Genomic DNA, 22,520 nt, shown 5'->3' with positions numbered 1-22,520 from the left:
AAATGGACAGGCAGACTGATATAACACAGCAATTTTTATTCTCCTGCTTCACATGGGGGGCGTTCCCATCAAATCTTACATCACAGAATAAAATACAGGTGCATAAAATCTAGTAACAAAGCAGAGAACATTAGCAGCCTCTAGGATCCCATGAAAATATGCTTCACTCTCAATAAAGAAAACAACACGTCTTCTTAAATCCCCCCCATCCTTCATAGGCAAGCAGAAAATGCTATGAACTGATCAACAATAAAACTCACAGATCAGCCTTGTCCTTTGCAGTTTTTCCAAAAAAAATGAAGAAAATCTCTCCAGCTCATTTTTTTTGAGATTTGTGTAGAAGTCCTGCAGACTGCGGGCAGCACCTTGGGTACTTCTAATCTAGAAGCAGTAATTGTTTTCCAGAACAGGCAGAAATCTCATCTTGAAGTCCAAAAAAACCAATCAAGCAAGATAGAAATGTGTTGCCTATGCCTCTCATTACCCCACCGTTCTGCAGCAACGCTAGAAATAAGGTCCCTTGCACCAAAATACTGGTCCTCCATTATTTTAGCCCAAGGAGTAGCTTGCTTGGTCATCCAAAATGTAATAACCATTACCCGATTTACTCTGAAAGCACATGGCATTGCACACCCAACACCACCTTTCCTACTCAGCACAAGGCCAGGATCAAAACCATCAGTAATAATGAGATCTCGACTAAGGTCTCACAGGCACAGCTCCCTTACGGTATCAGTACCACTCTGGTGTTTCATGTACCCATATGATCAGCAGTACTTTTTTAGGAATCAGTCCAGCGTAAAGCCCAATACTGCTCCAGTGCTGAACAGCAGGGTAGACTTTCTACCTTCCAGCCTAGGTCAGCAGCCTCAACTTTTAAGAAAGAAAATCTCTCAAATAAACTGCATTTTATAACCAAAACTAAGATGATAATCCAAACTACCAAAAAGAAATACCAAAATTCCCCAAATCAAGACAAGCAAGGTACAACTCTGCCACTCCTGGCCTTGGGAAAGACCTTACCTTCTCCTAAGGGCCATCCTGTATCCAACACCTCTTGGACTATTTTCTCCAGGGAAACTCGCCTCTATCCTTTCTGCTGCCTCTGGGCAAGGACTTTAAAGGCCATCAGCTGGGACTCACGATGCCTCCTCATCGCCAGCATCTGCCTGCAAATCACACTGAGCAGGGACACCTGCGTCTCTGAACCCTTACTGACACTGACCACGAGGTGCATGGAGCCTAAATACAGAAAGATTGCCAAACATGCCCAATTTCCCCTAAACCCCCCTTGCTCCCCTTCACTTTGGCCACAGTCACAAAGAGGGGGCAGGAAAAGGACTAAGAGGTCTGACCCAGCATAGCTCAGCACTCAGGAGAGTGACACTTGATCACGTTAATCTTTTACTTTGAAAAAAGATAAAATCAAAAGGAAAGAACGCATGAGAGAGAGCTGCTGCCAGGAACAGTCCGAGGCCATCGGCATTCCAGATGCTGAACAGCCTTTAGTTGAACCGAACAGGCTTCACTATTATATTTAAAACTAATACATGCTTTGTAATGCTTATCAGCTGGAGGGTTTTCAACAGTTTTTCCCCACTAATGCAGCAATTTCAAAACCATTTAGGCTAATTTCCTTTGACTTGAATCTATTTTAATCAGAGACCAGGATACTTGACTTAAACGGTTTGTATTAAACCCTTCATAAAATCAGCCATAAAACTGCATGCACAAACTAGCGAATGGATCTTGAAGTCAGAAGTAGAATAAGCTGAAACTTTTCAAATCCTCCAGCAAATTCAAGCCTATTTCATAATCAGACCAACTGCTCTCTCACAAAACCAAGACAATTGATTCCTAAAAAAAAAAGGCAATAACCAAAACACACTCCTGAAGTTCTTACATAGATAAAAGACACTAAGTTATGCAGCTGCAGTCAGCACTCACAAATTCTCTCCAAAGTATTAGCCCAGCTCCAAAATGATGCATATTTAATAAATTGCTGTGTCTGCTCTGTCCTCTCCACCACCCTCCCATGAAATGACGGATAGTGGCACTGAGGAAGAATACAATGCAAACCTAAAAATGTCAGAATTAATCCTTTTCTTCCCCTCAAGATCTGAAAAAAACACTACTTCTCAAATTAATTCTCACAAAGTAATGCTGGCTCTGCCAGAAGTCAGAGTTCTGGATGAGAAATGAAAATAAGAAGCTCAGACTCAGGTAACTGCTAGAGAAGGTCTCACTTCAGGGATTTATCATTGTAGTGGGATTTGCATATCATATAGCCAAAGGTGCAATTTGTACCTGCAATTCATTTTGTCCAGACAAACCGTACCAGCAAAATTGGAGGCCGGGCCTCCATTCCTTTGAAAACTCATCCAAATACTTCTGTTGTCAGTGTCTGACAGCCTTGGAAACTCTGAGTGGCTGCTTGAAATTCATGCAGCATGCAGAGAAGTGAAGGAACAAAAAGCTCTCCCTGCTCTCACATCCTTAACAATTTGCCAGTACGCTGCAGACATGTAGCGGCATCCCCTTGCTGCATGACTTTCAATGGTTTGCAGATGCCAAGCAATGGCTTTGTCACTATCCCAATGACACAGGCATTGGACACTTATCTTTCAGAATCTAAATCTCTCTCAGCTCATTTTTTTTATCAGGATTTCACTCCAGGCCTGGACAAATTGACACTTTCCTATTTTGAGGAACACTCTGCTAGCCATATCTAAAATTAACTTTCATAAAGATAAACTTAGATCATGTCTTTTCTCACACTCTTAACAAAATGATCTGGCATCTCATTTAAAGTCTACTCTTCTGCAGTGCTTAGCAGGTAAACATCGTCACCACCATCATCTTAAAAGGTCATTCCGGAAATACAGTAGAGGAAGGATATTGCCACCTGAGCCATTGGGGTCCCTTCAAAGGTGTCTGCACAGATCTCCAACAGGAGATCCCAGAGCAGCGTGCCAGGAGGAGGACGGCGCTGGGAGGAGCGCGAGGGCAGCTGGAGAGCCCCGGAGGTCTTGCAGGGACAGGAAGAAGCTGACAAGAGAGGAGAAAGGGAGAGTCTTTGCATGCATTTACAGCGTAATAAACACCAAAGGCCAATAGCTCAGTGAACAGCCCTTTGCTGACAAAAGCAGATGTGAGCTTCTGATTGCATTACTACCTCCCAAAATAATGTATTGCTTTAAGAAAATAAAAAGCAAGAGAGAGGAGAGTGTGAAGAAACTCGCTTTTCCCCCCTGATAAATCATCTTTATGAACCAACTCCGTTTCAGCCACACTACATCAGTTGCTCATTTCTGAGCATGGCCCTGTGAATGATAAGGAGGGAAGAGCGAACAGTATCACACAAGAATATGAAAGCTCTCAGACGATACCTAAACATGTGCACTCCTTCATGGAGCAACCAGTACTTACTTGGTCGGACGATAATCTGGTATGGAACGATCCAGTGAAATTTTCTCACTGAGGTAGGAGTTGTAGCCATATTTCTCATGTGGTCCCTTTGCTTTCTCCTCCTCCTCAGGGGACAGGGTGGCTGGAAGCCCACCTTTACCACGTCCACCATAGCCTTCAATGAGACCAAGTGACTTGGACAGACCTCGAGAGAAAAAAAGCCACCATCACTGTTAAAATTCATCACTGTTATTTACAAGCTATCAAAGAAACAAAAATAATCTGAAAATCCAGGGTGTTGTGTTTTGGTTTTCTGCACACATTTCAAATTCTAGTTCTTTGGCCCAATGCTGGAAAGAAAATTACTCGAGTCTTGAAATTCTTCATGGCTCAGGCACAGTGTTCCGGATAGCTCTGCCACCAGCATCCAACTGATAACCTGTCCCAGGGATCTGTGCACTTATTTAGTTGTTCGGAAGGTTATTTAGGCCTCCTTCCCACTCTCAGAGAGGTAATTACATATCAGGTTAGATGTCCCCAGGAGAAGGATAGGTTGAACACAGAATAAGGATAAAATAGGGTTGGTTAACTGCCAACTGAACGAGTTTTTGCTCTGTATGAACAGTGAACAGCATACAAATGTTGAGGATTTAAAAACAATTTCCCCTCAAATCTTTCTTATCTTTTAAAGTATAGCAGTCCCAGACCTTTATCAAGGGGAATTATTTATGTGTATCTGCACAGCTGAAGGCAATAGGCAAAGTTCAAAATGAGCTGCACAAAAAGAGCTGTATTGATGATTTGGTGGTGATTGTGGGAAGCCAAGTTCATGCTCATGTTATTATTTATTATACAGGACACCTGGGGTTTTAGTATTTTTCATTAGCAGAGACTAATGGGTTTTTTTTTAAATAAAGACATCAGGGTACATTCCCCTTTGTTTTAATGGCAGAGCCCTGACTCAGAGAGCAGAACAGACTGTCACCACCACTAATGCTTTTGCTATTGGTGCTTTGAATCTACACGTCTGTAAGAAGGGCTGAACAGAAGTGGAAACTTTCCCCTTATTTCTGCATGTGAACTACTCAGTCCTTCTCCTGTAAATCCCGTATCAGTAAGTACAGATAAATCTCTGTCATGTAACCAAAGGAATCAATTAAGACAATCAATTCACACATGTAGGGCAGGGCACTACCGTGAGACCATCATCCTCTCTTTCACCACCACCCAGGAGAGCAAACGCACCCACAGGGATAGTCACAAAGATGAATATTCCCAGGTGTGATGTGACAGGGAGGATCTCTGTATCTGTCTCTGTGCTGGTTAAACATTTCATCCTCCAGTTTGGGCTGTCAGAGGGGTTCATCCGTGCAGCTGGGATGTCACGTTGGCGTACCGCAATTCGAAGCAAGATTCAGGTAACGTTTGGCAAGAACAACAGTTCATGTCCAAACAGAAGAGGAAGAAATTTGCTTCCAACGGGCTGAAAAGATGCCTCAGGAGAGGCAGGACTGAAAACAAATGGTTACAGCAGAACCAGCCAATCCATTCATTCGTTCACTTTCATTAGCCCCATTTTAGTGCTGCACAGAGAAGAGCGCATTTCTCCAAAGTCTTGCTATAACTTCAGAAATTATCCTCAGCTCAGCCTGTGTGGTTCCTTCACCCAGGCAGGAACCCAGAGAAAGCTCCTTCTCAGCAGGGAGCTCCCTGGCCTTCACATTAACCCTCATTTGGGTGCGCAGAGACACCCACATGCTTCCCAAGCCTACGAGAGAGTGAGCCCAGCAGCCCATCTTCTAAAAAGGACTCTCATGTGTGATCATGTCTCCTCCTCTCTTTGCTCCCTTTCCTCCCACCCGTCTCACTTGATCTCCAAATCGCCTTTTTCAGTCCCTGCTTTGTACACCACCATCACTGCAGCGGGGCCCTGGCCCATGTCAGGAGCCAAGAGCCACAGGCTGCGTGTTTCTGGAGGCAGCACATAGACCTTCCACTTTCTGTTTGCCCTTCACAGCCTGCATGGAAACGCCATTTGGGTCTCAAAGGACAAGCGATCTCTCATGCTGTGTTCAAATGGCGTAACGCTGCAAACGAATGATTAAGTGCCTCTGGTGACGCGGGAGCAGAAAGGGGACATCGCCTCTGAAGCCAGGCGTGCCACACACACAGCTGTCCAGGGCTGGTTTCCAGCACAGCCTTCTGCTGCGGCCTCTTACCAGCACGTGCTTGTAGCATCTTCACACTTTGAAAACCTCCAGCCCTTTACCAAACCTGCTTGAAATTGGCCCAGAAGGGCCAGAAGTTACACAGAGACAGAACAAACAAGAAAGAGCAAGAGCGTGATCCCATCAGCTTATTTCCTTGAAGAACTGGGCTAAAAAGCAAAGAGTCTGAACTGTTCCCAAATCACAGACCAAATCCGTTATCACTCTGGGCAGGCATCAAAGCAGGAACTGCTGCCAAAAGGCCTCTCCTGATGCCTTCTCCAGCCTATCTACAGCGATAAACAGCACTAATCTCCCACAAAAAAAGCTTGATCTTTGGAGTGAATTCACTCCCTAGTGAATGTGGCAAGCTCATGAGATGTTAATGGGCTGCATCAAGATGAGATGCTCAGTGTAGATCAGAGCTCTGAACAGTTGTGAGCTTCACTCAGCCTTAAGCCACGTTCTCCCAACAAGTACCTTAGAAACAAAACCAGGATTTTTTTCAGAATCTCCTAAAACATTTGAATTTTGAGATAAAAGGAGTGTATTGCTCTTATATTACAAGAATTGAAGGAAAAAAAGATACCACTTAATGCTGTTAAGATCTGAGGCAGTCCTGCTGAAACGGCCAGACATCGGATCCCCTGGGGACTGACAAAGAGTTGGTTTTCTTCAAGATGATATAAAAATTTAATCTCTACAGCAAAATTATTCCTCGACTGAGGACAGTTATTGTAAATATATTATTCTCTCCTTAAACTAGCAGTATATATCCTAAGGAGACGGGAGTTTTCTAGGATAGAGAAAACCTTTGGTAAAACACAATATAATGTGATACACAGCCCTCATTTATAAAGCACCCAGCCAAACAGGCTCCCCAGGCAGCAGGCGTGTTGGAGAAGCATTTTGCTACATGCCAGCCTAGATGAAGGAAAACGTTAACCTTCCCGACACAGACCTCAGCCGAGGAAACTTCTTTCATTAAGAAATCTGGGGAAGAGTATCGGAAATTGAAAGGCATTTCTGAGAAACGGGGGTCCTGAGCCTTAACACTGAGCGTGGAGGAGGGAAAAGAACAGGAGGAAATAATATAGGAAAGATTTCTGAAGAAGTGAATTTTTAGTTGCGTCCTTCCTCATGCTGCGTGAGTTAGCGAGTGCGTACAGCTCAGGTTGAAAGGCACGTTCCTATAGGAAAGAGGAACGCAAAGACCTCCTTTCTCCAGAAGAAATAAGTAATACCAAAGTAATACTGACAAATAAGGGAAGCATAAATAGTAAATTAAAGTAGATGACTTTGAAAAGTACAGCTCTTACTAAGCTAAGCACCATGGATCTTCCAGCCCAAACAGCTCTCCCAGGGACGTGTGCTTCTGGCCTCACTTCAGCCAGAGATTTGAAGGCTAACGAGAAATTCCTGACTCAGGGAAAAAATGTGAAAATGATGAGGTAAATGGCCGAAGATGTGCGTGTGTTACACTGCGGATATCGCCTCTGCGCGACCTCTCAGCGAAGATGGAAAGAGAAGACACCACAGATAGGCTTTTAGGGGTATTTTATGAGAAACTAGAATAGATACCAAAGGGCAAAACGCCATAGGTAATGATAGAAATTATGGAAAACTGCTGAAGTTTTCAGTGCTGTCCTGCTGATCGCTGCAAAGACAGCCTATTAAAGGGAGGACTCATTAACGAGAAGGGTAATTGGCAGACTAACAGGCACCAATTTTCCTTTGCAGCTTTGGTGGAACTTGAGACCTGGGATTTTCTCTTTTCTCCCTGCAGCTGTTTTTACACAATTTTTACCCAATCTTTGCTCAGACCTTTTCTTTATTAGACTAAATAACCCAAGTTCCTCTGACTTTAGGTTACCCTACGTAACACGCAACCATGTGCTGTTAAAGGGCTGTGGAAATTGTTTAGGGAGTATGAAATACAACTGGCTCTGTCAGCTTCCTTTGCTCTCGCTGCCTCCCCAACGCATCCTTATACTCTTGCAAAGGAAACCAAAAGTAGTAGTGAAGGGATTAGAAGACGAGATATCACTTTCTTGGGAGGGGGGGGAAGAACCAATACAAATTTAAAAAAAAGGAGCTTAAATATTAGAGTCCAGTAGAAAAAATCAGTATTCCCCCGAACCCTATATAATTTTACTCAGTGTACGTGCTAGGTATGTTTTTCCCAGGGCTGACCACTTATCAAAAGCCAGACTATCCCCAAAATCAGATGTTGCAGCAGGCTTCTGACAAATCCCCCTTGCTAAAGGATCAATGCTATCACCTTCCCTTCGGACAGTACTTTTCCAGTGAGCTATCTTCTAGAATATCTAAACATCTCCTGCAGCTGCAAGGATCCAACAGAGCTGCGTGGTGTCCTCTGCCACGCAAAGGATTTCTCAGTTTATGGCAGAGATAAACATGAACGTGATGACTGACGAAAGGTGGTTTCAAAAAAATTTCAAACCTCTGGCTTCATGCTGAATGACAAATGTGAACTCAAAAAAAGCAGCAGATGAATGCTGTTGGGCCCGTGCTTGGCAAGCAGGAATTTTAGCCACACAGACAAACTGAAAATATAGCGTATTTTACATGTAATCCAACATATTTCATGTCTAAAAGAGCTTCTGTGTATATAACATTATTTGAATAATTCTCACTAAAATGAATTTGTCCAACAGACCATTATGATTTCACTGAAATAACAGTGACATGTGGGTGGGTGAGAATCAGACACATTTTCCAGCAGCCCAGCCAGGCAAGCATCAAAACAGGCTGCCCAGGACAGACACAGCTCCTCATTATGAAATATATGTAAGGATAGATTAGATGAATATCTGTATCAAGAATTATTTAAGTACAGCTGCACTTGCATCATTATGGGAAAAGTCAGACAACGTCAAGGTTTCTTCCCATGTACTCTACGTAAAGGATGGGAGAAGAGAGCCCAGCTAAACTGCGTAGAGTTTGAAGTCTCATTTGAAATGTTTTAACATAAATATACATTTATACATATGTATATATGTACATACATACACATATTCAGAATTGAAGTTTTCTTATCTATATGGAAATGGAAACACGGAAAAATTACCTTCGGAGCCAGGGGGAGGATCAGCACTCGTTGTCAAGGAGAATAAAGTCATCAGGGGAATTTCAAAGCCAGTCTTGCCCTCTTTAGGCCATTACGCTACCAAGTTCTGGTTGCAAATGATAATTTCCTGATCAAGATTCGCCTCAGGCACAAAATAACACAAACCCTTCAACTGGCTGAGGCTGTTTAGTTCAGAGGAATGATTTAGTTCATTCTAAAACCTGGGACTAGTAGAAGAGCTTGGACATAGATCTATGCTCCCTGAAAGTCTGAAGGTATTAGTGTCTATGATTCTGCTTCACATTTTTAAAATAACTTGTTGAAAAAAAAGGCAGGTCTTAGCAACAGAACTGGTTTATAGTCAGAAAACTATAGGCTAGGAAAAGTTCTCTGCAGCTCAGCAGGGAGAACAAGCAGTGCTTCGATGGGAGACTTACGCAGAGATCTCTTTTTCAGATACAAAAGACTGAAGGTGACTTACATCCCAAGGAAAACCTTGGGAAGATATGTGCAAAGCATTCCTGGCAGTTTAATTAGAGCAATGCTCTTCCCAAGCTTGTATGGACACAACTGCCCCAGGAGATGCCCTGCTGCTGGGAGCACCCCCCTTCCAATGAACAATTCAAACCAAGAGGCCGGTCGCTTACGGTTGTTAAAGGTTTGTCTCAGAACGACCAGTTACACGCTGCTGCCCTTAGCATGGTCTACAGTTTCGAATGGATACAGCTTTCCTGTGCTCTTCCCACCTTCCCCTCCTGCCCCACTGCGCACGGTGCTCAGCAGCTGGTGTTTGCACCCCAAAGCATCCCTGGATCAGCTGCAGGAGAAGGGACTCCAGTGACCGGTGTGCAGTTCACAGGGCTTTTGGGGATGAAATATGCTGTAATAAGCCACATCGTTACATCAGCAGGTGCAAGATACATGCGTTGTAAGAAAGGATATATATTTTTCAGGCAAGGCATTGATGGATTTGAGGCAGTTGCCAAGTAATGGAGTGACATATGCAGTACCAGCAGCTGACTCGCAATTTGAGATGACAGACTTGGATCTGCGAGGCGGGATGGATGAAGCGCATTTGCAGAAAAGGCAAAGGAAAGAACGTGTCGCAGCAATCTCACTTGCACATTATGACACAAATACAAATTTATATCTCTGACTAACATATGGGATCATCATATTCTGGAAATATTCTGTGTTATTTACTGGAGAGCAGGGGGAGAAAAGGCAAAAAGTACTAGATCACGATGTCTAACAAAAAGGAAAATTAGGGTCAAAAGCAACACTAAGATCATTTAGTGAGATGGCTGACTCCAGGCACACTGCATCCATGTTCAAGATGTTGAAGAGCTCCAGAGAGCTCACTTTATTAAGCCCTGCCTAAGGCCTGCTTTCAAGGATTCAATTTTGCTGGGATGCAGGCACAACCACCTCCCCACCCACACACAGCAACACCCTTCCATGAAGTGTTTAGAACAGTCTAAAGCAATCTTCTAATTTTAAATTGACATAAACCACCACAAAGAACTGTCATGCCCAGGTAGCAATAAGAAAGCAAAGAACACTCTCAATTAGAGAGGGGAGGGGAAAATTGATAGAAGAGCACCAAACATGACCAGACAACAAGTAATGAGACCTAATTAGAGAGAGAACAGATGCCCAGCATAGCAGAGCAAGTCCTTGCCAGCACAGCACCATATCCTGGGACATGCAGCTTGATTCAGGGACAATACGAGTGGATTTGTACGGCTTAAAGCCACCTTCTTGGTGAGACACTCTAGCATCAGCAATCCGTGTTCCATTTATTTCAAGGACCCTTTCTCTCCACCGTTGGTCACTCAAGTGGCTGCACACAAAATGCTCCCCAGGCTTCTCCCTCTGGACCTTTTTTGCTTTTTTCCCCTCTTAAGACCCTGCATGTGAGCAGGGATGGTTGCTTCACTACAAGACATAAATCTGGGAGTTACCTGCTGAGGCTCTGGGACAGGAGGGGGACTCTAGGCGCACAATTGCTGCTACAGATGCTCTGTAATAGGTGGATGCTCTGTACAGGAGCAAGATATCACAGCTTCTCTTCACGCTGACAGCAGTGAGGTTAAAGAGCAACACTAAAAGCTTTGTCCAGCAATACATCTGCTATGAGTTAACACACAGCTATCTAAAACTTGATGAAGTATCATAAGAAGAGTCTGTATTAGTAGCCTACCAATGCAATATAACATAAACCATGGCAGGACTTCACATTAAAAATCTGATACTGTTCCAGTAACTTCAAAGATCAATTTAAGGTACATCACCATTCAAAAGACGGACAACGTCCCTGGTCCATGCACCTGATGGTGTATCGATTCAGCAAACACGGAAGCGCTCGCTCTGCACTTGATGGACTTTGCTGAAGCACCCAACTGACGTTGAATACACGCCGACTGACTCAGTGCCTATCGGATAGCTTGGGATACAGGAGCTTGAATGAGAAAGGCCAAGGGCAAAAGCAATCGTGCATATTTATGCTGGTCAGCCATGAGACTGTTTGGGTGACGAATTAAGCAATTGTCTGCAGCTTTATTTTTAGAAGGTAGATTGCAACTCAAGCAAGTACAAACTATCTTGCTTTCCTGTTTGAGCTGCCTAGAAATCAGTCCAGGAGGACACATGCAAGACCTGCTCAAAGAAGATGGCAAGAGCAGCTCTTCTGCCCAGAGAAGTTATAGATGCCCCATCACTAGAAGTGTTCAAGGTCAGGCTGGATGGGGCTTTGAGCAACCATTGGAACTAGATGATCTTTAGAAGTCCCTTCCAACCCAAATCACTCCATGATTCTGTGTCTGCACTGAGGTCTCCTCATTTGTTTTGAGACCCAACCCAAGCATCAGAAAGCACAAAGGAAAATTAGGATACCTTGCTCATTGTAACTTCTTCTTTAGTGTAAACAGTTTAAGAAGCTCCCAAACTCTTCTGCCCTCAGCAGCAAAACATCACCCCTCCCATTTGTGCTGATGCAGTGACTTGTGGGGCCAGTCTGCAAACTATTCATATCCCCAAGTAGTCACTCCTACCAGCCACTGTCAGAAACCCAGGGTCAGACGAACCTTTTGTTTGACTCTAAATTGCTGCTTTTATGCTCCAGTGTAAAATTTAACTTCTTTGTTGGGTAATGCAGGCCATTCCCACCCCCATCACAACCCTTGTGAACCCAGGCAGAGCTGCTGCTTGGGCACACTACAGAGATGCCGAGCTTCAGTGCCAGCACAGGACCACACAGCCAAAGGTGGGGAAACAAGAATTTCTTAACTCTATCGTGCCCCCAGAGAAACTGCAACCAGAGTTACACCTGCAGCGGGACAGGACTACCCCTGGGAACCGGAGCAGAGCCACAGGAACAAGTATGGAAACAGGAAGAGAACAGAATCCACAAAAACACAAGCCAATATTTTCTTAAACCCAATTCAAAGGTTAAAAATAATATTTTGCACTTTTATTTTCCAAAGGAATCTGTTATTTCCAGATCGTGTTTCTATAACAAGCTGTTAGTGTTTGTGGTTTCTTTTAATGCACATTCTTGTTTTCCTTTTTGTAAAACATTTCCTCTCTCTATAAATCAGCCTGTTGGAAAGAGGGGAAAAAGTTGCCATTTGGTAAGAAAGGAAATGAAGAAATACCACACTACAGTGCAGGCATCATAAACACAAAGTTGGCTACTCCGGTTTGGGTTTTATGGTTACGTGGTAGGTTACATGTTCAGCACACAAACTGTATCAGCACCATGCACAGGGCATCTCCTCTGCAGAGCCACGGGGAGCCAGAGGATGGGAAAGGACAGAAAACTGGAGACTGTCACCAAACTGCTGTACCAGGTCAGGCTATGAAACCTTACAGAGGCTGATGAGGCCAACCGAGGAGCTCCCTCCTCCTTCCCCAGTTCCCACTCCTGAAGACTGGGGAAAGGAGGCAAGCGTAGGTGGTGTTTTTAATCCATGGCCCCAAGCAGAGTAACCACGTCACTGAGGCAACATGCCGAAAAGTTGGGAACCAGTGGACAAATAAAGGTATGTGGGGCTGTACCCTGAGCAATACCACTTTTCAGAGGGATCTCAGCATGCTTCCAAGTTTCTCTACAGGGGCCCTTTGATCCATATTATCCCTCCCTGGTCTGCCCCTAAATCTGCTCATTAAGCTATTCTTTAAAGACCAACATATTAGAGAAGGGATGACACTGCCCACAATGGACTTTCCCAAAAGAAGAACGAACATCTTGAAGCCAACATGTAATTGTTATGTTAACACAGCTCCAGAAAGAGAAACTCAGAGTTAAAACGTGAATCTTTAGCAAGCATGTATATACTTCTTCCTGCTAATTGCATTTTACTGAGCTGTGAACTTACTACTTACTTTTTACAGCCAGGAAAGTCTATTTTACAGGGTTTTGCTTAGTGCATTTAATTTCTTTTATAATACTTGTTCTGGCTGTGCTCAGATGCTGTTCTGACGCAGCGACCGAGCCAATTTGTTGTTGGTTTACTGGTGTGCACTCCGTGCTCTCAGACATACAGGATGCCCCAGAGAGCACTTTTGCTCTTCAAATTTCTTCCCATCTGTTTGTGCTTTGCCAATAGGTCACAGGGGTGACACACCATGACTTGCAACATCTAAGGACAGAAATAAAGCCGCTAATTTGGTCATCAGAGAGAAATATTCTCCACTGTGATGCCTTTATTCTTGTACACATCTGCATTCTCCAAACATACCCACTATTAATGGATCCAAGGTCATTTATGTAATATATGTACTATTGTAATGAACATACAAGCACAATAGCTACCTCTTAGATAAAAACCTGGAATTGCTCTACTATGTCTTAGTCTGTATGTGATGAAGGCAGAGCTTTGTTTAAGTTCATGTATTTTGCTGTCAAACCCAAGTTACTGAACTTGAAGAAACTATTCAAGGGCTTAAGTAAAGCATAAGCTTAAACGCTCTGCCAGGCAGGGGTCTCAGGGAAGGAGAACTGGAGCTTGCTTTCTACACCAATGCAAATTTATGAATGTCTACGCTGTACAGCATCGGGAACAATTCCTATGAGGCCACAGATCCATGACTATTTAACTTTGTGTTTCTATAGAGAGCTTCTGATGATAGGCACTAAGTGCTTTAAAAACATAATTAATGCTCAAAGCACTCCTGAGAGGGAGCTAAACACATGACTCAGATTTTAAGCTACCTGAAGTAGGACTGCCCTTGTTCTTTCCACTGAACTCCTGGTACAACAGGGTACACAGTACAACAGGGTCTTGGTCCCACGGTTTGGTGCTCCAAGAGAATACAAGGGAAAACATACCTCACTCCTTTTCTATAACGGTGAAACACAGAAAATAGTTTGTCCAAGGTGACTTAGCCAGAAAAGATCAGTGTTTAGAGCCATAATCTGAGTTCTTATGAAATTAAACACCTTACTACCTCCAGAACAACCTGCCATGGCAGGGTGGTTTCCTCCAGAGACCCCACCTCTCGAGTGACCAACACCAAATGACAGGTAACACCCGAGCACTCATTGCACGGCAGCTGTTCTTTGACCACCTCATTCCGAGAGCCAGCCCCTGGGTTGCATGGCTGATTTTGAAGGACTAGATCAATCCAGTGGGCCAGCCCCAATCACTACAATGCTTGACAGGATTATGTTTTTTGCAAAAGCAGAGTGTTTATCGTCTTTTTTTGAGAGCAATGCATTCAATTAAAATGACAAGAAGCCCCCAAGGTGAAGCAAGCACTGAGGTGTGTGGTGTCTCCATGGGCCAGCCTCCACAAGCCTCCTACCCTGCAGAAGAGATTCCCACACATCCCAGAGATGTGCCCAGCACCACCCACATCAGGACGGTGCACACTTGCCACTTGGCCTTCTGGTCCCCAAGTGAAAAGTAACAGGTCTCACAAAATGCGGCCTTTGCCAAACCTCCTCTCTGGGGGGAACTGCCCTGCCTTTGCCATATGGTGCCGTGACTTCCCAGGCAGACGCAATCCTCATCTCCATTTTCTCTCTTACCCTCCCAGCCCTCCAGCACACACACCTTCCTCTGTCTTTCCATCCTACCTTCACCTTATCTCCACCCCTTAAAGTTCCTGCTGATCAGGACAGTCTCCCTTCTACGTGACATCCCTTGAACGCTTCAGCCCTTGCCCCCTGCCAACTACACCTCCTGTCCCCAGGACCACACACCCTGTGGCAAGTCATGGCCGGATCCTGTCCTTGAGGAGCCAAGATCAGGCCAGAGTCTCCCACCCAGATTCCCATGAAATAAATCAACTCACCCTTAAAAACTGCGCTAACGAGTAACTCTGTAGCTCCCCAGCATGCAGGATTCGACTGTTCTTTTAGTGTTGACGCTTACAGTTAAGATGCGTCCCTTCCTCTAGCAGGACAGGGTCACACTCTCCCCTGACTCCCACGAAGGGGATCGTTTCTTTTCCCCCACTCTTTCCCAAAGATATCCTTCGAGGATCTGCCACGTTTTTTCTTCCTGTTTGCCATGACAAAGCCTCCCACACACCCTGAGTTTGCAGAGATTGCATCCTCCTTGGGGAAATTATTTATTTATGAGCAAAACACAGCTCCCGCTTCAGATGCAGGGCAGGATTAAAAACAAAAGCATTACATTCCTTTCTCCATGCTTACTTATTAAGGCTATACCACCTTTTGACAACACTCAAGAGCAAATTGGATCTACAATTCAAAGAGAATAAGAAATATTGAGCAGGAAGCAAGGAAAGGCAGGGAGAGTGGTGAGCTGCTCTCCCAACTCATCTTTTGGGCTTAAATTTTTAGTTTACAGTACACACTCTCAAAGTGGAATGTGGAAGACTAAAGTATTGCAAGCACCTGCCCTTCCTTCCCCTTTTCCTGTGCTTTCTGTACCACGATCCACCCCTTGGCTCAGGCATCTCACTCCTACACATGTTCAAGCTTCTCAAAACATCCTCCAGTGACACCGACACTCTGAAGCGCCTTCTTTCTATCAGAGAGGAGAATATTAGTATTTGTTGCTATTAAAGCATCTAATGGCTGACAGCGTTCCTCCCTCTTTTCCTCAAAACTGATCCTTCTCACTTGAATCTGCCACATGAGTTCACCAGCAGATAACCCTGGGTACCAAAACCCTTTTACTGTATGTAAACATGCTAAATGCAACGTTAGGCTGCTCTGGATTTATTCCTCTGGATATCCTCTAACTCAGCTCTCAAATTATTGATAGAAGCATATTACCATCAGAAATCCAGACTACAAACTACCAAGTCAAACATGTTCAGAGGCCGGTGCTGATTTGGCAACAATCCACAATTCAGGTACGTGCTTGGGCTTGAAGCAAAGACTGCAGAACTTCTAAATCTGAAATCTGAAGTTTAACTTCGTAACCCTGTGAGAGCTTTCTCTGGAGGCAACGCAGAAGGAGCCCACGAACCTGACGCACTGCTGGTGCCTTGCTCTGCTCTGCATGAACTTAAAAGCAAGCCATTAGACTAATTTGCACGAGTAAAAGTAAGTTATATGCCTCATAAACCAAAGTCATGATCCCTGGGTGGAAGGGTATGCGGCTTGCAACCTGCATGACAGCACCTGAAGGTACTGCAATATTGGCAATTACTCTATCTACCTTCTTCTATGGATTAAAACAAGTATCTGAACTCCTGAACCTAAATTGCTAATGGCAGTCTGACTTCACAGGAGTCCTTCACCTGATTTCAGTAAGCCTTAAGACACATTCCTTTTTATCTAAAACTGACCGATTTGCTGCGGGTCACTACCATTTGGAACTGAATACTTGCTGAATCTCATTTCAGATGCAGGAAAAGTTTTCTCTGTGACACATCACCCCCACTACCTACTTGTATCTGTCATCACTTCTTGAAGGTACAAACCTGATTTTGGTACCAGGTAGATAAGTAGCAGTTTAAACCAGGCTTTTTCCTATGTGCATGCAGATGCTTAACAATCTGCACTGGTGGAAGGAGAGGAGGAAATAAGACACACAAAAATACAGCACAAAAATGATAAATATATTTGTGCTGCTCAAAGTTTCCGTTCCAAACTGGGTATAGTTATGGGGCTGGCAAGAAAGGTAGTTTGAGGTACTAGAAAATACCTTGCTAAAAAAACAACAACAAAAAAAATCCTTTTTAAAAGGTCAGATTCCTGAGAGGATACATGTAGAAGGACACCATCACATCCTTTAGGCCAAACAATTTGTCATACTTTCAATACGTGCACTCTTGTAAGAAATGTGGTGCTCATTTCGACTAGACCAGCCTCAAAAATCAATTGCTCCCAGACCAAGTCTTTTGAAAGAGATAAACCGTACCCATGCTACACACGTACCACCCCCCCCAAAATAAACCTCACCCTTCCCTCTGCCAACACTTGCAGCTTCCCTGCAAACCCAAAGGGAAACCACTGGGCACTTCCCAGCTCAGGAGGGAAGTGGACACTGGAAGCTATTCTGAGTAAAAAGGGGCTAAATGGACATTTTGGCTACACTTCAATGTCCCAGCATGGCTGTTCTTGTGCTCCTACATAACTGAGAGCAGAGATAAAAACCACAGGATGAGAATATCTGACAGAAAAAAGGACAATATATGTTTACTAGTTTTTCAAAAGGTCTCAGGGCAAATTCTCCAATTTTTGCACAGTTTAATTAGAGTAATTAGTTAAGTCATTAACTGTAAGGTCTGTGAAACAGTGCGTCATTTTATTGTTTATTTGTACCGAGCTTAACTCAATGAGATCTTGATACATGACTGGGTTTCCTAAACACTACCTAGGTACAAATAACTAATGACAACAACAATAAATATAATATATTTAAGGTAACTGCAAGACTCCAGGTAAAAGATATTAATCAGTACAAATTTATCACCCTCAGTATGTGCCTCAGCAGGGATCTGACCCTGCACTGAGGGCTCTGTCTGCTAGTGGCAAACATAAAAAGGACGGTAACTAAAAACTACGCTCTATTTGAGACTGGTAAACTGTATGGGATTTGACAATTGTATTGGTTAGACTTCAGGGACTAAACAGAATTTTAGCAAATCTGCAATTTTGCAATGTCAGAACTCACATCTCCAGCCAACACTGGCTGCCACTCCGCTGACTGATTTTTAAACACTTGCCTGTGTTTTATAAAATGAACATCCCTCCCCTCTCAAGGCTGGAGAGAAGAGCTGCGTCTCATTCAGGAGAGAAAATCCCATCTGCTGACTACTACTGGGCTACACAACGTAGGAGGGGAAGGAGAGGCAAGTGCATCACGAGTTACCAGCAGGAAACTTTTATTAGTGTCTGAGGAGCAACTAGTACCTACTTCTTGGTATTGGTGTCAGAGAAGCTCACGTAACTTTCTAGGGTAAGTTGACCAGACTTTGTGTTTGTAATTACAATTTTCTCTTACTCTTCAACCTTAATGCCTATAAAGCCAACGTTTCCAAGCATCACCTACCTCGTACCTTACAGGGGGCTCATAAGGCAATGAAATTGCTACTCGGGAAGCCCTTAGAGAAATATTTTTTCAAACACAGGGCTGCGTGTGGGCTGCGTCAGTCGGGGGGCACGGCAGCCCCATAGGCCCCTCGGTGTCTGTGCAGAGAGCAGATTGCACAGGAATGTCTATCCACAAAGCAGCAGAAGAAATGGTTCCCATATGAGCTTTGAAACAAATACAGGGCAACTGCAGACCTCACCCCATAATTCCCCATACGTTACATGCCTGTAATTGTCTGCAGAAAGTAAACTTGCTCTTCACGTTTAAAAAAAAAACAAAACAAACCACAACCAAAACCCTGCTGTGCATATTTCTGACACTTATTAAAACCACCTTTGTGAATTCTGCATTAGTCTATGCATTAGTCAAATGAAATAATAAACAGCTGCAAATCATTACACACACATGAGGTCTAATCCTATGATAACCTAGACTTAATAATCCAGTATTAAGTCTTACTTCCTCCCATTAATAAGAGAAGAAATTCTGAGATTCTGGTAAAGTTTTTCAGGTAATCCCAGTTAATAGCCAGGAGAAGATCCAGTAATTTTCTTCTCAGGTTTCATCCCATATCCAGACTAATGTAGTCACTGTTGCCCTCCCTAAAATAAGCACATCATGTTTTCATTCACATGATTCACTATTACGTTAAACAAAATCCATACATTGGCATGAGCCACCAAATACCTCATGGCCCAAACTACCACCAATAGCTCCCTAAAGCTAATTTTCCCCTCCTTCAAGCACACCACTCTTTCAAGCAATCTGCTTCGTAAAGCCACACTGAAGTAACAACACATGGCTGTGATACCCTGTCAACACAGTGAAATAAATCCCTCATGACACTGCACCCAGGTTTAGGTAGAAAATCTGTTATTTGAGTGCAACCAGCTGAGCTGGTACCAGGTTCCTGGAAGAGCCCAAAGCTCTTCAGCAGACCCAGAGGATCAGGACCACAGATTAAAACTCTCTCAATCAGCAGCAACAGCATCACACACGACACCGGTGCGCTGCCAGCTCAAGGGCTCTCTGACACCACGGGCATCACTGCTGCACCCTCTCGATGTCTCCTGACCAGGCAATACCTAGGCTGAGTCCTACTGAGCTGATAAACTAGTCACGTCAACTAACCAAAACACCAATATAAGGAGAAAAGAAAAGGAAAGCACAACAGCAGGATAGTAAATGAAGATAGATGAGTTTGTATTAGCATGCAGCTATTGAACTGCAGCATTATCTAACGCGAGAGCTGTCTGCAGCTGTCTGAGAAGGAAGACAGTCTAATCGCCCCTTTCCTTCCATCAGGGCTGCGCAGAGCTCACAACATACCTCTCCTGAATCGCACCCAACAGCCCGAGCATCCTTAGGTTTCATTTAACCTCCCAAAGTGCTGAACAGCCTCAGAAGTCTTGCACCATAGTGGGTTGAGGTTATTTTCAGTCCTCAATCGTTTGAGCTAAAGGTACAGCAAGAATCCCTCCCTGCACCAACAACAGGGTTAGAGGCAAGTAATTAATAACCTTTTTCTAGTCATTTCTGCACGTCACGTTATTGCTACAGACATACAGAGAAGTTGGTTAAATCACTTTCAGATCAGAGACTCACTAAGTCTGCTTATGCCTAAAAAATAGTCCACAGGCATAGATAGATATACATAAATTAACTAAAGACAGTCCAGGGCAAGTCTGGAGAATTTAAGCCCCAAAAGCCAAAGCTTTAGGAAGGTGTGTCTGACCACAGCCACTCTCATGAAAACATTCAGGTTATCCAAGTGCTGCTGCTCCCTGGTGTGCCAGTCCAGCAGGTCAGTAAAACAGACATCCGACTTCTTCCCATCTAACGTGGCATCAATCACACCCCAAAAAGCCAAACCTATGATACGCATTTTCAGTTCCCTAACGGCTGGAGAAAGCACTTACAGGAGCCAGGGGTACGTGGAGAGGCAGCAGTCAAGTGCTGAAGGCAGCAGCCGGACGGAGGAGCGAGCAACAGAGATAAGATGACAAGTGGAGGAACCACAGATTTCTTGCATCTTTCTCTGCATCTGACTCAGGCTTGGCTACAAAACATTCTCAAGTGTTAAGACACTGCAAAATAAAGGATGTTCTTTAATCTTGAGGTGGCAACCATTCAACTGCAGGAAGATGAGTTGCCTACAGGTCGGGTGTTAGAGAAGCAATAACCTCACTGCTTTGCTGCTGCCATCCCTTGCAACACCAATACAACTAAATGATACTTCAATGGAATCAGAATGAAAATTAGCAATTTCATAGGGTGTTTTTTTCCCCTGGAAAACCTGCTATTTTTCTAATATCTCAATCTGTCTGCGCACCCCTTGAAAAATCAAATCATACAATAGATCTAGCTGGTGGAATGCTGGCATGCTAGCACAAATACTAAATAGAATACCAATAATATCAGAGTACTGCCTTTCGAAGAGCAAGACGTGATGAAGATAAGAAAGGTGAAGAATGTGCAGAGATTAAAGTAAAGGCACCACAGAAGCGAGGAGGCATGTCTGCTGGAGCGGATCCAAGCAGCATTACACATCCCCAGTCATCTCCCATGTCATCACCCCATCAGATCGCCAAAGCACATCACAACCTGTTACACACCCCGGCCTCATTCACAGCACGAGTTGCACATTTTGAAACTCATATACCTCAGCAAATTTGTCATCTTGGGAGCTCTTAACACATTTCCACTCCATCTTGTGTCAGTGCATGATGCTCACACGTACCACAGCAAACTGCAGCAGCCCAAGTCCTCGAAGCCACAGATTTTCCTTCCCACTGATGCAGCACAAATGCGTTTGTTACCTTGACTGGAGCTCAACGCAAACAGCAAAAAGCCTGGCCGCGCTGAATTGTGCTGCATATAAAATACATATACGTAGAACCAGCTGGTGGCTACAGGGGTTGACAAAAAAAAAATATCTAATGTCTCTCCTCTTACTAACCATTTCTTTTACTGACTGGATGTTGCCAGCTGTGATACAGAAAGATATAAAAAAAAGTTTTCCTTCCTCTGGGCAAATGCAAGCTCGCTCTGTTTTAGGCATCTGACACATGATTTGCATACCCTGCAAGATTTTTCAGATAAGCACGTATAGCCAGGTGTTTAAGGGTATTTAGATTCCAATTTCCACCAATTTAATTACATGTTAAATCATATTTGGAAATATAAATGATCTATGAGGGTCTGAACCAAATGACTTGGCAATGTGTACTGAACTCAGAGCTCAATTCACGATAAAGCTTTGTGACGCACCCTTGGTTTTGTAAGAAGCATTTGGGTTTGGGAGAACAACTGCAAATACTTCAAACTACAGCCAAGCAGAGGTAAAGGGGCAGTTAGTGCTCTTGGTAGCCTCGTGCTTTTCCCTGTGCACGTGAACAGTCCCATTAACTTGCGGCTATTAAAGAATTTAAAGCTAAAGATATGCTTAAGTGGATCTGGGTCTTAAAACGCTTCTATAGGCCAATGAAACAAATAAATAGTGGAAAGATTTCTACAGGCAAGAAAGGAAGCCCGATGCCTGGCTTACAGACAGCCCCGTGGGATCAGTACCTCCTGTCATTTGTACCTGGAAAAAGACACGCACTCCTTTGAGTAAGGACTGACAATTTTCTCATGGGAGAACACAATCCATCCCACCTTTGCTTAATACTCATATCAAATTTACCTGGACACATGACAATGTTTGGCATTGAAGGAAACTACACATGCTTAGCACCTTTGCAAATCAAGCCAAATATCTAACTGCTGGCATGGAAATACCTGCAGCTTGGTGATAGATGGTGTCATAGTATCTTCTAGTCTGGAAATAGATCATCCACTTAATGTATATACCAAAGAGATGAATGTTAGAAGGGTTTAATAGCGCCCTTGATAATAGGACCTGTAATGGATTTTTAAAGTGAATTTAAGTCTGAGGGAAGGTACTGCACTGATGCTGCTGGAAATCTAAATCCTAACGAGAACTGTCCCAGGAGCCATTCTCTGCGTGGAAGAGAGCACTTTAAAGAAGAAAACTATATAACTCATGAATAGGAGAGCAAAGCGAAGGCACAGGTACATGCCTGCTCCCAACTCGCACACAAATTCTCACTTGTGTGGAAGTGCTTCGTTGCATCTGCACCGTTTTCTGCTTCTGGTCAAAGGACAAAGGGAGAGATGAGAAGAAAAAACCTCAGAGCATACGTAAGTCTCCGAGGCACTGGTACAATCTTTAAGGTTTGTAGTCTACAAGGAGGCAAGGCTCTCATGTGGGCTACAGGAGTCCCTTGCCAA

General features: G+C 43.8%; 1 protein-coding gene across 1 annotated transcript in view; it reads right to left on the bottom strand.

Annotated features, from left to right (window-relative positions):
• The window catches only part of GALNT17 (polypeptide N-acetylgalactosaminyltransferase 17), a 189,801-nt gene that overhangs the window by 136,607 nt on the left and 30,674 nt on the right, over positions 1 to 22,520 (bottom strand). The window contains exon 2 of the mRNA XM_068415526.1: positions 3,430 to 3,613. Coding sequence (XP_068271627.1) covers positions 3,430 to 3,613 — 184 coding nt within the window. The remainder of the gene's footprint in view (positions 1 to 3,429; positions 3,614 to 22,520) is intronic.

The sequence above is a fragment of the Nyctibius grandis genome, chromosome 18 (assembly GCF_013368605.1).
Source record: "Nyctibius grandis isolate bNycGra1 chromosome 18, bNycGra1.pri, whole genome shotgun sequence".
Taxonomy (NCBI): Eukaryota; Metazoa; Chordata; class Aves; order Nyctibiiformes; family Nyctibiidae; genus Nyctibius; species Nyctibius grandis.
The sequence above is the reverse complement of the archived record's forward strand: the minus strand, read 5'-3'. Positions and strand labels throughout refer to the sequence as shown.